This window comes from Dromiciops gliroides, chromosome 5 (assembly GCF_019393635.1).
Source record: "Dromiciops gliroides isolate mDroGli1 chromosome 5, mDroGli1.pri, whole genome shotgun sequence".
Lineage (NCBI taxonomy): Eukaryota > Metazoa > Chordata > Mammalia > Microbiotheria > Microbiotheriidae > Dromiciops > Dromiciops gliroides.
The window spans coordinates 70530846-70545648 of NC_057865.1; the positions used below are offsets into that span (position 1 = coordinate 70530846).

Genomic DNA, 14803 nt, shown 5'->3' on the forward strand with positions numbered 1-14803 from the left:
GTTTTTTTCCCCCCTACTTAAAATGCTTGATATACTTAAAACCATAGAGGTAAGCAAAACTATGCATAAATACCACCAGAAAATTTTTATCTTAAAGAAACTCTTCCTTTGAAATTTGTGTAGTACATTGATATGCATCAGCTATTTCCCCTATTCATCTGGAAAGGCATTGCCTGACTATGCTCCTTCCCAACTTTATAACTTCTTAAGATTTTCTTATGATTCTCAACTTTGAGATTTTCACTCAACCTTGTGAAGGCTGAATACAAAAACCCATTGAATGTTGGACATTTTGTGGCAAAATTAAGGCCTCCCCCGCTAATTGAAACTTAAAATAGATCCAGTGACAATCTATGGATGCCTCAACCCACAACTTTGTTGTTGTTGTTAAAGAAAAAGCATTCAGAAACTAGAGTAACACCAGCAAAATTTCGTTGCCTTTAATTTAGTTTAGACCGCCCACAAGATGGCAGCATTGAAATGGAAAGGGGAGAGAGACAAATAGGGCACCCTGCCAATTGAACTTAAAATAAACCTCACAACAAGTCTTATGTACATCAAGGGAACTCTGGTATCTTAAGGCTTATGATGGTCACAATGAGATCATATCTTGTTTTGAGCTTTCTTTAACTTTGCCCAAGTATTTTGCTTTCTCTATCTACCCCACCTCTGTTATCTCTCCCGACTGACCTCCTCCCTTTGTCCTCTGACAATGGTACTTAGAATTTTGATGGAAAGATCTATTAAACAGATAAAGATAAAATTCTTTACATTTCTCGCATCCCAGGAACACTTTGAAAACAGTAATATTTGCTTCCAATACATATCAAGTTCTGGAAGAAGGGTTCCACCCCATATACTGTCAAAATGGGATAATAAAAAAAATTCCTAATTCCAGTGACAATGTGACCTCTCCAAAAGATGACCCCAGAAGTCCAGAAAAGGAAACTAGGAAACCAGATGATGTATATAATGTGAGCATTATCAGCTAGTGGAAAAAGACCATATTTCACAGTTCTAGTGTCACTGGAGAGAGATATTTCATGTCTAGTCTTTCGTAACCATGAAATAAGGCTTCTTAAAGCATGAGAAAGCCTCTCCAAAATCTAGCACACTTTTGCCTAGAAAAATTAAATTATGTAGATGAAGTACAGTAAATTGAAGTTTGAACAGCCTTGGCTGTTGCAAATTGATCATACTGGACTGTATTGTTACATAACTACATGTTAGAAAAATGTTAATGGGAACATTTTATTTTTTGTGTTACCCTCAGAGATATTTTATAAAACATTCAGTACAGGAAGGCAATGAGGCATTTTATATATAATTCAGATTATGTTTGCTTTGCTTAAAACCCTAAGCATGTCCTTCAGTAGAGGAAACAACCACATCTGTGAATTAAACTAAAGGATTTCTACTGATGTCACAAACATATGAGTTTAGGTTCTTATTATTACCAGGATTATGGAATCTCTTTGCCTGGAAGTCTTTTTTTTAAAAAAAGGCTTAGATTATCATCTGTTTAGGAAGTCATGGGTGTGGTTCTGTATGGTGGGGTCAAGGGAACTTCCAAGGTTCCTCCCAGTCTGGCAAATCTAAGTTTTGAGCATGCTGATTGCTATGCATGCTTTTCTTCTCCTCTTTCATTCTATCTGTTGGTCACTGAATTTATAGCTTATGGCTAGTTTTTCATTCTGTAAGAAATAGTGGAAGGAAGGCATTTTAGGGTGGTGAATATGATCTGAAGTTTCAAACTCTGTCCTGGACAAAAAAGGCAATTAGACACATAAGATACCCATAAATGTAAACTGAACATTGGAATATTGACCCCTAAATCTTCAAAATACTATCTGGGCACCATAGCTGCAAAATTCTCATTAAAGCAAATGGGAATACTGTGGTTAAATCCCTGCTCGACTCTTTAAAAAATCGCAGGAAACAATATTGTGAACTTAAAACAAATTTATAGTCTCAGAGAGCAAGCACCAGCTGTACTTATAGAGCCAATCTTACTCACAGTTGAATCATTAACGGTGAATGTGCACGAGGATTTAATTTTAAAGTCTAGTATACAAAGTTTCTATTGAGTGGTTGAACATTCCCAACTCACAGGCTGGTCCTTACCATTCAGACAAGGGGAGGTGATGAGGGGCATGGAAATTGCAAGGACACTAACACACTTTGAGTTGCTATAGCGATATTTGAAGACATGGAAGCATATGAGGCCTGGTAGAGGGGAAGTAGATTTAAAAAGATGGTGGTTGTACCAGCTGCCTTGGCAAGGCACTAATGGAATCTTGCATATAATGCAACCATCCAGAAGATGTGAGAATATTATGTACTTACTGAGTTTACTAAGACTGGTAAGAATCAGACTCTGGTTGGTTTTATATGACTATGGCAGAATTGGATTCTGATAGAGAGCTCTAATGAGTTCTGATTTTCCATAGTTGATGAAAAATAGTGAGAGAGACCAAATACTTCCAGGTTACCTGACATGAAGAACTATGTAGACTGGCTGGAGAGAACTAACTGGGCAAAATGAACCTTTTAATCATCTCAAAATCCATATTGGTTATAAATCTGCCTTCCTGTTCTTCATGGCCCCAGACACTAGAAATGCAGTTACTGGGAAGCAGATTTAGGCTTGAGATCTGTTAGGAAAAACTTCCTTATAACTGCACACTCAACTTTAGCTTCCATAGTAATTCATCAACAGGATGTGTGATGTATATCAATGTTTCCTCAAAGGTATGACACCATCAGGCTAGCCTGAAGGCACTGGTCTAATTAGTATACTTCCTTAAAGGATGCTGTCACTATTGAAAATGCAATATGCTGGAAAACAAACATCTTAGAGGAAGCTCTTCTTGGCTTTACTTTTTTTTACTAAGCTTTGTTGCCCCTCTTCCACCCTCAAATGGTAGCTGGTGATTCAGCAGTTCCAAACCACCCCTTAGATAATAAATAAGCAGTAAATTAGGGAGCAGAAAAAGAAGTCCAGGGTGCTGTCTTTTGTACACAGGGAAGACCCCGCCTATGTCATTAACAGCAGGACATGGTCTTTGAGGTTGCTTTAATTTTTTTCCTTTCCTTCCTTTCTATAATGGTGATGGGTTGAACTGAATTAAGTTGGGTGGGCACCCTTTGACTGTGCCTCTGGTGAGATGGCAGGCTTGCTGTCTGTGACCATGGGAACAAAGTTCCTTTATGTGAAACTAAAGAACCATGACCTTGACCTCAAGTTTGAATCAAATGAGTCAACCAGTTGAGGTTTTTTTTCTTTTCTCTTTAAGCAGTTCTTAGAAATTCTTGATTACATAGGAGAAAACTATCCACTCTATGAATTTCAAATTGCTTTATTCCTCATCCTTTTTTCCCCCTTTCAACTGTTTATTTTTTTGGTTAGTTTTATAGTATTAACACCTCTCCAAAAAAAAAAAAAATCCCTTCCTGGCATGTCTCAGTGTGGTGTGGAGCTGACCACAAGTTCTTGAAAGTTACATCTGTCAGTAATGCACAAGTCCAACTGAGATAGAAAGGCTTTGAGTGTGGGCTCTGTGAGAGACTGTGTGTTGTTTGAGTGCCACCATCAAACTGTGGAAAGAAGACTGGATTCGTTCATAGGACTTGAGTTTGAATCTCACCTGTGTGACCCAGGGCAAGTCACATGACCTCGATACTCCTCAGTTTCCTCATTTGTAAACTGGTGAGGATCAATGAAAATATCTCTTATACCCCAAGACCTACAACCAGTCTAGCTAAGTTCAGATAGGTTCCTCTCCAGAAGGCTGGTCACTAGGTAATGAGAATTTTTGCCCATATTGATTTCTGTTTACTGTCTAAGAATTAGAGGCCCTGCCATCTACATCAATGGAGAAAGTGTCTAATTGGATGTATTAGCACACCCAGGTCAGAGCATCTCCAGTGGAAGGTGAGGAAGAAGATAGGACAGGAAATTAAACTGATAGCACAATTTCACTGCAGATTTAATAGTTGTGTCAACTGAGCAGAAAACTGAAAGGAATCACTAAAGCATTTAGGGGAATTATCAAGACTTCATTTAATCGATCCTATTTGTTTTCCCTATTCATGTACCTAATGGATAGTTGGTTGTATTTCCTATCTCCTTTCCTCATTAGCACGTATAGTGGAGAGTTGGCTGTATTTTCTTAGTACCTATTATTACACCCTACTAAAAGCCCATGCACAAAGAGAATTGTGCAGATAGATAGATATTCACTCAGATTATAGAGAGTGATACTGAGTAATAAATTTAATAGCAAAATAGGGGTGAACAGTGATCAGCAACAAACTAAACAATATGAGAATTCCCCCTGGTGACCATGCCTCACTTTTATTCTGAATTATTAAGAAGCATTTGGATTGGGAAGCATCAGGAAGATTGTCAGTCATCCTGAATGCCCAACAGGGAGATTTAGGGGTTAAGTTCAACTTAGGGAAGTTTGTTTTGCTGCCTAATCAGGTCAACAGCGACAGTGTCCCTTAAGGAAGCATACTAATTAGGCCAACCCTTTCTGTTTTCGTCTTGGCTTGATGGTGTTGGACTGTTGAGGAAACATTGATATACACCACATGCCCTGTTAATAAATTACTGTGGCGGCCGTGGATGATTGTGCTTTAATAAAGGAAATGGGAGAAACTGAAAAACTGACCTGCTCACCTTAACCATAATGATTAACTTTAAAGTATTTAAAAACTGCCGCTTGCCAGCACTGATTGTTTTCCTTTGGTGCGTGTCTGTGAGGAAGAACTGCACAAAATACTTTAAAAAGAAAAGAAAAGGCCATAACCCTAGAGTGTGGTTAAGTTCTGATAAATAGCCACTGAAAGACTTTCGGAGTCATTAGCTTTTCTATTAATACAAGGATGAGGAGGTGCTGCCCCAGGGCTCCCCGGAGTACTTCCCTTCCTGCACACGTTTATAGCAGTGGTTTCCTGCACCCCATTTTTGTGGCCCGCCCACCGGCCCACTGGAAACATTACTTGTAAGACTGCCAACTCTGCGGCAGGCAGAACTGACAAACTTTGCCTGTCTTGGTTTTGCATCATCGTGAGGAAAATAAACAGTCAGGCTGCTGCTGCCTGTGAGGCTCCCCCTCCCTACAGTTTGCAAACACAGCCCGTGTCCTAGACGCGCTGCCTTTAAACAAAGTATGTTAGTCAGTTCCTTTGGTGGAGAGCTGGGATTGTCACCATTTGGCAATGGCTCATGGGCAAGGGAATCTCAGTCCCTGCTGCATATACATGTGGATGAAAGGAGAAATGTGTGTGTGTGTGTGTGTGTGTGTGTGTGTGTATGTGTGTATTTACAATAGGGCACTTAGAGACCAGGTGCTGCTGTTTTCCTAGGGAGACTTTCAGGAAAAGTAAGAGCAAAGAAGAAAACTCTGCAATACACTGTTGGTTGGTGCCCACGGTGCCCACTGTGCTTATAGACAAACAAGGCATAGAACACCGTACCTGACTGTATCGTGCTTTCTATGACTGTTGGTTTCTCTGTGGTCAGTATGGTGGTACCACCTGGAAGAGAGAGTGTGAAGGAGGCAATGAGAAGAAACATTACAGATGAGAGACGATATATTTAAATGCATTTAAATAACATATTGTAAGCATCTACACATACTATGCATGTAGCTATTGGTAGATCTCAGTCTCTGTCTGTTTCTGTCTCTTTGTCTCTGTCTCTCTATTTATGTCCCTGTCTCTGCCTCTTTTGCATGCAAATGCCCTCACACAAGTCTCTATACATTATTTAAATCCCAAAATTCTTCACTTCGCTCTCTGAATTTCAGCATATAAATTTAACACACAAAAAGAGTCGGAGTACACAGATTATATAGGTAACTGTGGTACACTGAACACAAAACAAAACAAAAATATAGTGGACTAGGGGAATAAGAAGGACCTGGTTTTGAGTCTTGGCTGCCCTATTTACTAGATGTGTGTCCCTGGTGGAGTCACTTACAACCTTTCTGAGCTAATAGCCCAGAAACTCCCCTTTGGGAAGGAATGGTTTCACTGTTGCCTAACACTTAAAAAATTCTGATTGATTGATTGAGCCTCAGTTTCCTCCCATCCATAATGAAGATAATAATACTTGTACTACTTAACAGCACCATTATGAGGAAAATGCTTTGTTAAACTGAAATTGCTACATATGTACAAGTGATCAAGGAAAACATCGACCATTACTTTTCCTAGCAGATCCCATGCGAGATTTTGTTATAAGGCTATCTGCTTGAAATCCATATCAGGAACAAGAAACAGGCTAATTTCTAGATATCCGTGGTAATTTGGGAATAAACTTGACCCAGATCTCTTCACTTGAAAACGATCTCCAAGTATGTTAACTCTAGGATCTGAATGGTAGTTTCAAACTAAGGGCGTTAGCTGCCATCGTTTTTCCTTTTTGGCCATGAAGTTGTTTATTTTTTTCTAAGGTCAAGGTTTATGCCCAGTCCATCTCAAGCTGGATGGTTACAGGGAAACCAGAAGGTGAAAAATCTTTTTCATAGTCCTTAAAAGTACAACTGCCTATCAGAGTGAAAAGGCAGCAGTAAGCATATTGTGAGTCTTCAATCAATATTAAATAATGAAATTCTGGTCAAAGGACAGATTCTTAGGGGACTCAGGTTTCTTTGGCCCCTTTACTATCTATTTCTTTAGCTCTTACATCTCTTTTCCTTTGTTTATCAGACCCTTATATTCTCACTCTTCTTATAATTATGTAGCATTTTACTTAATACACACTGGTGGGTATTTAAGAACAACATTTCCTTTATTGGTATTCTTGTCAACCACTTGTCATCTCAAATGCAAAGTATTAGCTAGGCTATGTATGTGTGTGTTTTGAGAGAGAAAGAGAAAGAGAGAGAGAGAGAGAGAGAGAGAGAGAGAGAGAGAGAGAGAGAGAGAGAGAGAGAGAGAGAGAGAAAGAAGAGAAGAGAAGGGAGAGAGACAGAGACAGTGAAAGAGAGCGAGAGAGAGCAAGAGTGAGCGAGTGAGACAGAGAGACAGAGACAGAGACAGAGACCTGGAGAGGGACATTGCTTGAAGGGATTTAGGAATTAATGAATGGGAAAGGTAGGAGCCCAGCTAGAAGACAGAAGTTATTACGACTCAGGCTAGCTCCCTTGCCTTGTACGCCTGGCCCGTAGTATATACTCAATAAATGTTTGTGGTTGTTACAGCTGATGATGACAATCCCCTCCAGCTCCAGCTGGGCCCTAGTCCTATGCACGGAGCTCCCACTGATATTCCATTTACACATGGAACAAGAAAGCATGGGACACATGTTACACATCCAGAGTGTGAATCAGAGGCAGACAGTCCTGCCCTTGGAATGTTCTTAAGAATTCTGAGATAATCAGCGGCAGTAACAAGTCATGCCACACTCTCTCCCCCAGTAAATCCGCTGGATGTGCGGTCACCCATGAACAAAGCCTCGATGAAGCAGGCTCGGGAAAGAAAGAATTATATGTATTATGGGTTAAGGAGGTGAGTCTATAATGGCAGAATTGGAGATAGGCCAGGGAACATTAGCATTATGTTACCCGTGGCCTTATGGAATCAAGATTCAAGGTGAAAATTCACTTTAAAAAGCTGATATGCATTATCAGTTTTACACGCATGCTGTAGGTTGGGAGCCAAATTCTGCCTTCAGGTAGATACAGAGCTCCAAAGTAAAAATCAGACTCCCAGTGCCTTTGAAGTCAATTGTATTATCTAATGACTCCAAAGGCATTTGCAAATGAGTAACTTCTGGGGTGAATTTCACCTTGGCAAGCATGTATAAAAGAGCAGAATCTGTCCTCATTTGCATGCATTTCATATAAATTCACCTGGAACTCAATGTATTCCTTAAGGAGTGGGCACTCTGCTATGAAACTCGTCCTCCCAACCCCATACAAATAGGTCATGACAGGAACAGAAATGAAATCAACCTCAGCTGTGCAAAATAACTTTAAAAACTCTAATGAGAGCATTGATTAGGATGAATAGAACCTAATTTCTATGTTCCTGCCAATCAGTGTTAGAGTGAGCAGGGTTTGATTTGGCTTCATGACACTGAATACCCAAAGTTTGAGGCACCACAGTGAAAGTCCTGTTGCAAGCTTTTAAAAAGAAGGTGCAAGATGAGCTGGATGAGAGGAGCTGTGTGGTTTGGATGGGCATCAGGGGAAGTTACACGGTTCGGATGACATTATTACTCCTGGTGAATGTTTGTGTATTCGTGAGTATTTTTCCAGAATGGGGAGAAAAGGCAGTTTAATAAAACAAAAGAAGTTTTCAAATGACAGCTTCATCTCAGCTTAGTAAATTAACAAAACACTTTGGGGGGGTGGGCATGAAGGAAGCCTTTAATGCCAGTGGCAAAAACACCTTCTTATATCCTCCTTCCTGCTGCTAGTAGAGCAGTGTCCATACCCCAGGCTCCTCTGGGTGTCCAGATGATCTTACTGTTTTCATGAATGTACTTACAAAATCCTCAAGACCTGCAATAGCTATTAGCGAAGGCAACATTTGGCCTTAATATGGACTCAAAAAAATACAGAGTGCACTTCTTTATTTCTACAAGGAGCAATTTAGACTGCTACTGATCATACATACTCTTGAATGGTTAAAAGTTTGCCAGTGTTTCCACTACAAATGCCCTATTTTCACTCGTTTGCAACTGTATGCCATACACGATTTGCTCCAGGCTAACATACTTGCCCGATTTTATTCAAAGACTTTGGTTTCAATTGGTTCAGTCATGAATGAATGTGAAAGCAAGGAGGTTAGTTATTCTGATATCAACAGTAAAACTGGAGCTTTGTTTCTAATCAATACCAACTGACCACTTTAGTGGGTTATAAAGAAAAGAGTTGGTGTATGACAGGAATATAAACTGATTGCTTCAGTCAGCTCTTTTCATGAGGAATTTCAATATGGATATAGGCTAAGTTTCACCAAAAGCCTGGTTTCTATAGCATAATGTTTGCAGGAAATTTTGGGAAGGCTGAGAAAGAGCTGGTCGCAAAAATGGTACTCTGCTTTTGCATCTGCTCTAGGGTTTTCTATGGGACATTTTAAATAGAAAACAATTCTTACTATTCTGTAACAATAATAATGATTTTTCTGCAATTTATGGACATGAGCAAAAGTAAAGGGAAATAGTAATACAGATTTCATGAACAGTATGATCAACAGCCTGGAATTAGGAGGGTGGTAACACTACTCAGTTGAATTTCTTGAAACTTCCTGGTCCCCTCTACAGTCCCCCATTTTCCCCCTTTACCCTCATCATAGCTCCCAGCTTGGAATTCTTGCTTCTAGCTTTATTCATGAAAAATATGGAGGAAGAGATTATGAAGTCATTGGTAAGGTACTTTGGGAAATAGACTATGAGATCTTGGAAAAAGAATTTAACCAACAACATGGAGCCTTCCTGACATTCCTCACACTATGGCCTTCAATATAGCCAGTGGAAATTAATTATGTGGGCTTTCTGTATCCCTGCTGTGTAAGATGCAAACCTTCATATAAGCACTCATATTTAATCTCTGAGGTTTGGGATTCTCAAAATGAGAGTCAGATGATATGTGAAACTGCATTATGACCTGGGCAGTATTAAAGGTCCCATGGTACCTTTTGTAGCAATAGGGTGAAAATTCTAGTGCCTTGGATAACTTCCAAATAGTGTAATCACATTTACCCACTTGCGTAATACTTCTTCCACTATTCCAATTAGACCAAGAAGTTCATTCTCACTCACTCTCTCTCTCGCTCTCTCTCTTAGAATATTGTTGGATAATACTTTGGATTACTAAGTACAGCATTTGCCATGTCACTACAAGTGGGTTGTAAGTTTGACAGTGAGGTGAAGTAATGACAATATATCACTTGCAAAAAATAAACCTAGTTTTATTCATATTTTAATAACAATAAAGATATTGTTAGAGTACGAGGCAAGCTGGGTAATGAATCTATTTATGTTTTAGAGATAATTCTTGAATTTTGGATTCATTAGAACATGGAAATAAACACTCTAAAGCAATGTGTGCTTTATTTCTGAAGGAAGGGCAGAGTATACCTGTAGAGAAGTTCTTCATGGAGTAAATGAAAATGGCTGAAAAAATTGTAGTAGGGTTTAAAAGCAAATTCTTAGTAGGTGACTTAAGCAATAAAATGCAAATTTCTGATCAAGTTTGTTATCATCAATGGGGTTATGATGCCTTTCTGCTATGGATATTAGTAAAGATGACCATGATATGAACTAAAATGGTGTTGCAATGAAATGAAGATGGTTTCTGCACCTGTCAGTTGGAAGTCATCACCTGTTCCACTGTGACAGTTGGCCTGGTCATCATCACATTCATCCACTGGGTTCCCATTAGGAGTGGTTGGTCCAGCTGTAGGTGCTGAAATAAGACCCAAAGGTTAGGATCTGACATTACTAAAATATGTTCTCCAGCCCATAACAGTTCAATGTTCAACATCTGGGAAGAAAACTCCAGTCTGTGGTGATTAAGTAAGATACATTATCTTGTTTGTTTGTTTTTTATTTTCTTTTAGGTTCTTTCTCTGAAGGCATCATGGAATGCTTAGTTTGAGTATGTGAGCTATGCTTGTACTGAGTTAGCAAACCTGAATTTGATCAATTATATTCTCTACATCTTACTGAAGAGGCCCTCAGTTCTCACTAGTTATTCATACCTGGGGATTGAGAACATCAATGAGACATGTTTTGACTGATTTTCCCCCTTTCTTTTAATTTTAGAGGTGCTGGAGATATCTACTTGTCATGACTCCATTCATATAATTAACATTTTATAAATTTATTCAAATTTCAGCATAACTTTCCTTTTCCCAAATGGCTTCCCCATACTCCCACTTAACTCTGTTTCCCCCTAAAAGTTTATTAAGTTTTTCCCTAAGAAAGCCTTTTCAGGTACTTGGAGCAGGCTTGTTAGAATTGTTGTCTCAAGGTATCTTGGCATCATTTTTTTTGTTTTTGTTAATTTCCATAGAATTGCATTCCAAGGTTGGTATGTATCCCCATATCTTTGAGTTTGCAGTTGAATGGTAGCTAACATTAATAAAAAATTCCTTTAAATTTAGTTCAGCACATTTTCCCCAGCCTGTTATTCATTTTTTCAGTCTGCTTAATATTTTACAGTTTTCAGTATTACATTTCACTTTACAAGACTTGAGATATTGTACATTTCCATTGAAGTTTGAAAGCCAGACAAGCTGTAGCCAAGGGGGGTGGGGAGGGGATCTGTTCACTCACAGCTTCTGGCCAGTGGAAATGTTCTGGTAACTGCTGCCTTCCCAATAAAAATCTGACACTGTTTGTTATTGTGATTAAGTGCTCTGCAGAGTTACGACAAATATACCTAAGTTCCAGCTTCCTCCAATCTCCAAACATATACGCTGACAATTCATTCACTCAACATTATGTACAAGGCACTATTCTAGGAACTCAAGGGGATTGGAAGATGAAAAGGCCTGGTTCCTATCCACAGGAAAGGATAAAATGCAGATAATGCATGTACTATTTACTGCTTCACTTCTGATTTCACAATAGGCATGCTCATTCCACTCCATGCTCTTCCCCTAGATATCATTGAGTCAATATAGTCAACACAGGCAAGCCCTTGATAGTTCCAGATTTCCATAATGCTGTCCTACTGTGTTAGAACTGCCACCATTAAGTACTTTAGACTCTCTTTATCCCTCTCTCTAGTTTATCTCACAATCCCTGCTGAATGCTCATAGTCAGTGTGTCTCCAATTCTGATGGGAGAGGTTCCCTTTGTTGTATCAAGAAGTATGGAAGAGAAAACAAATTTGCTGCCTAACTAAATGCTGTTGTGGACCATTCTCTTCTTGTTCCTTTTGCATGAATTTGGTTTTCTTTCAAAGATTTAAGTCCTTTAAGGTTAAGGCTAAGGTTTACTATACCCCTCTATCCTTTGTGTTACCAGCACATAGTTGGTGCTTTAAAATGTTTGTAGACTGATTGTTGAGAAATGAAATCTACTAATTTATATGGGATTCCCTTAAAGTGAATAAACATTTAGTGAGTTGGGTTTGAATTGACATGGACAAAATAACTTGGGCTCTCTAGGTCTCAGTTTCCTTATTTTTAAAAAGATCAAGATGAACTAAATAATCTCCAGGATCAAGGACAGTCTAAGAGTCTGATTCTAAGTGCCTCCTATGTGTAAGGTAGTATGCATAAAGATGAAATAAACACAATCTCTGCCCACAAAAAGCTTATAATCTAATAGGGGATCTATGACATGTATTCCAATAATTCTGCTACAAAGAAGAAGGAAACATACAAAGAATAGATGCAGACACAGAGCTATGAGAAATGTGAGCAGGGGACTACTACCTTCACTGAATGGAAGGGTAGCATGGTGGTGGTGTTGGGGGAAGGGGGTGTTGTTTGTCCTTCATCCTTGAAGAGGACCAATGACAGCAGCAGGATGATGTCTTGACTTACAAGTGAATTGAGTTTAAGTGAGGTAGAGCTGTACAGAGTCAGCAGCCTCACTCTTTCCTCCAGAGTCATCAGAGCCCAGTAGCCAGACATAGGTCAGGTTGACTGGCAATGGCCCCAGATGCTGTGGGAGACCTTGGTCTTTTAAAGTTCAGGTCTCAGTTTGTCTGAGGCAGCACTCATTTAACAGTTAAATTCGAGGTAAGAATTGAAGCAAAAGATCACCTAGTTTGCCTTCACAAAAGAACCAGACTGGGAGGAGAAGATCCTCAAAGAAGAAGAAGGTAGGTATTGGGGAAGGCTTCATGTGCTAACAACTTTGATTTTTCTTACTTCTCTCTCTCATCTATATGTGTATAATATCACTGTGTGCATATACAAACACATATGCATGTATAGATGTGCATGTATATGCATATATGCACACATATAGATATACACATATATAGATGACATATATTTCATAAGATTACAAATTCATAGGAAGGAGCTTTTATAAATGAGATACTGAGGCTGGAAGGTGGCTTCTTAGAACTCTGACAGCAAATCACATGAACAACATGCTCTATCTACTTCAAGGGCTTTATATTGGCCAGCTGCCACTCAGTTCAATCTTTCCATCCATTGCATCCACCCCACTTGCCAAGTCAGCTTTCCTTTGCAGAATCAGGGATAAAGAGTTCTATCACAACAACATTACCTCTTATGCAGTGGATTCTATTCCTCATTACTTTGGGTGAATGAGTGCCCTCGGTCCAATTTGTCTGTCCCCAGAATGTTCTCAAACCTACAAAACCTGTATCCTTGCTAAAATCCCTCAGACATAGTTAACTGAGATCTGTGTTGAGAGCATTAAGGTAATACAGTGGCCTGGGGTGATGCTATGAATATAGAAACATAGCTACAATGTTAAGAAGGGAGATAATGGACTTGTTTTAAATAAATCCATAGAAAAGTTGCTATGAATTATTCAGTAGTAGTGAATTGATTGAACTAAGCACATGTATATTTTTATGGCATTTAATTTGCCCAGGAATGTAATTATATTTGATTAGCTCAAGACCCAAATACTTTTGGAAACCAAAAGAAAGATGTATTTTTTTAAAAAGGCATTCCTCAGGAATAGTATGAGTGTGGGTTTAATAGTTTAATGTCTGATTACTGACATGTTGGCACTACTCATGATAAATAGAAATGCTAGCAATAGCCATTCTCCTCAGTTAAGCTTTTCAGTTTATGAATTGATCAGTCTTGAGATTACTCTGTGGTTGGACTGTGCATGCATGGGTAGAAAGCCATTGGGTAGTTAAAATGGACTGAACCAATACTTAGACAGCAAGTGACCATATTCTGCTTTGCAACATTTTCATCACAGACCATTGTATTTTATTAGTAAAAATGTGATCAGATGCCGTCATATAGATATTATTTTAACTTTGCTTGGCCCTGCTGTCATTCTCAAATGATAGTAATGATAACTCAGATACATACAGAATCTTTATAAAGATGCGAAGTGCCTTCACATGTATTTCTCCATGAGAACCACAGAAAATCCAAGTTGGAAAAGACCCAATAGGTTACTGTACTTCACCAAGAATTCCCTTGACGAGATTCCCAATCACTGATTATTCACTGATAATTCATCAACTAATTCTAATTCAGCCTCTATGTGAAGACTTCCAGAGATGGGAAAACCCAATACATCCTAAGACATCTCATTCTACTTCTTGATAGTACTAATTGTCAGGGAATTCTCTTTGATGTTGTACTAAAATATGTTTCTATGTAATTTCTCCCAGTTGTCCTTAGTTCTCTTTTCTGGGGACAGAAAAAACAAGTCTAATCCTTCTTCCAATTGACAGTCCTTCAAATACCAAAGTCCACTATCACGGATCATCTGAGTATGCTCTTCTTCGGGCTAAAGATCTCCATTATCTTCAACCAATTCTCATGTTCCCTTCACCATCATTGCTATTTTATTTGCTCTTTTCTGGAATCCAACTAGCTGATGCTTTTCCTAAATGGTGGCAACCAGGGCTTAATGCAATATTCTGTAAAGGATATGACTAGGGCAGAGTACAACTGTACCATAACTGCTCTCCTTCTGAACATTGTGCTTTTGTTCATGCAGCCCAAGATTGTTTTATTAGCATTTTTGATTGTTCTTTCACATTATGGACTCATAATGAGCTCGCAGTCCACTTTGACTTTTCCAGATTAAATAACCATCTTCTAAATAACTCACTACATAGCTATTAGATTGTAAGCTTCTTGAGAGCAACATACC

The 14803-nt window shown here is 38.9% G+C and overlaps 1 protein-coding gene across 4 annotated transcripts in view; it reads right to left on the reverse strand.

The window, feature by feature from the left end:
• NRP1 (neuropilin 1) overlaps positions 1–14803 on the reverse strand; it is a 184008-nt gene that overhangs the window by 17409 nt on the left and 151796 nt on the right. For 2 of the 4 annotated variants that reach the window (XM_043965789.1, XM_043965790.1), the window contains 2 exons: positions 10323–10427; positions 5485–5544 (listed from right to left, as the gene is read on the reverse strand). In XM_043965789.1, coding sequence (XP_043821724.1) covers positions 5485–5544; positions 10323–10427 — 165 coding nt within the window. The remainder of the gene's footprint in view (positions 1–5484; positions 5545–10322; positions 10428–14803) is intronic. The other 2 variants (XM_043965792.1, XM_043965791.1) reach the window with 1 other exon arrangement.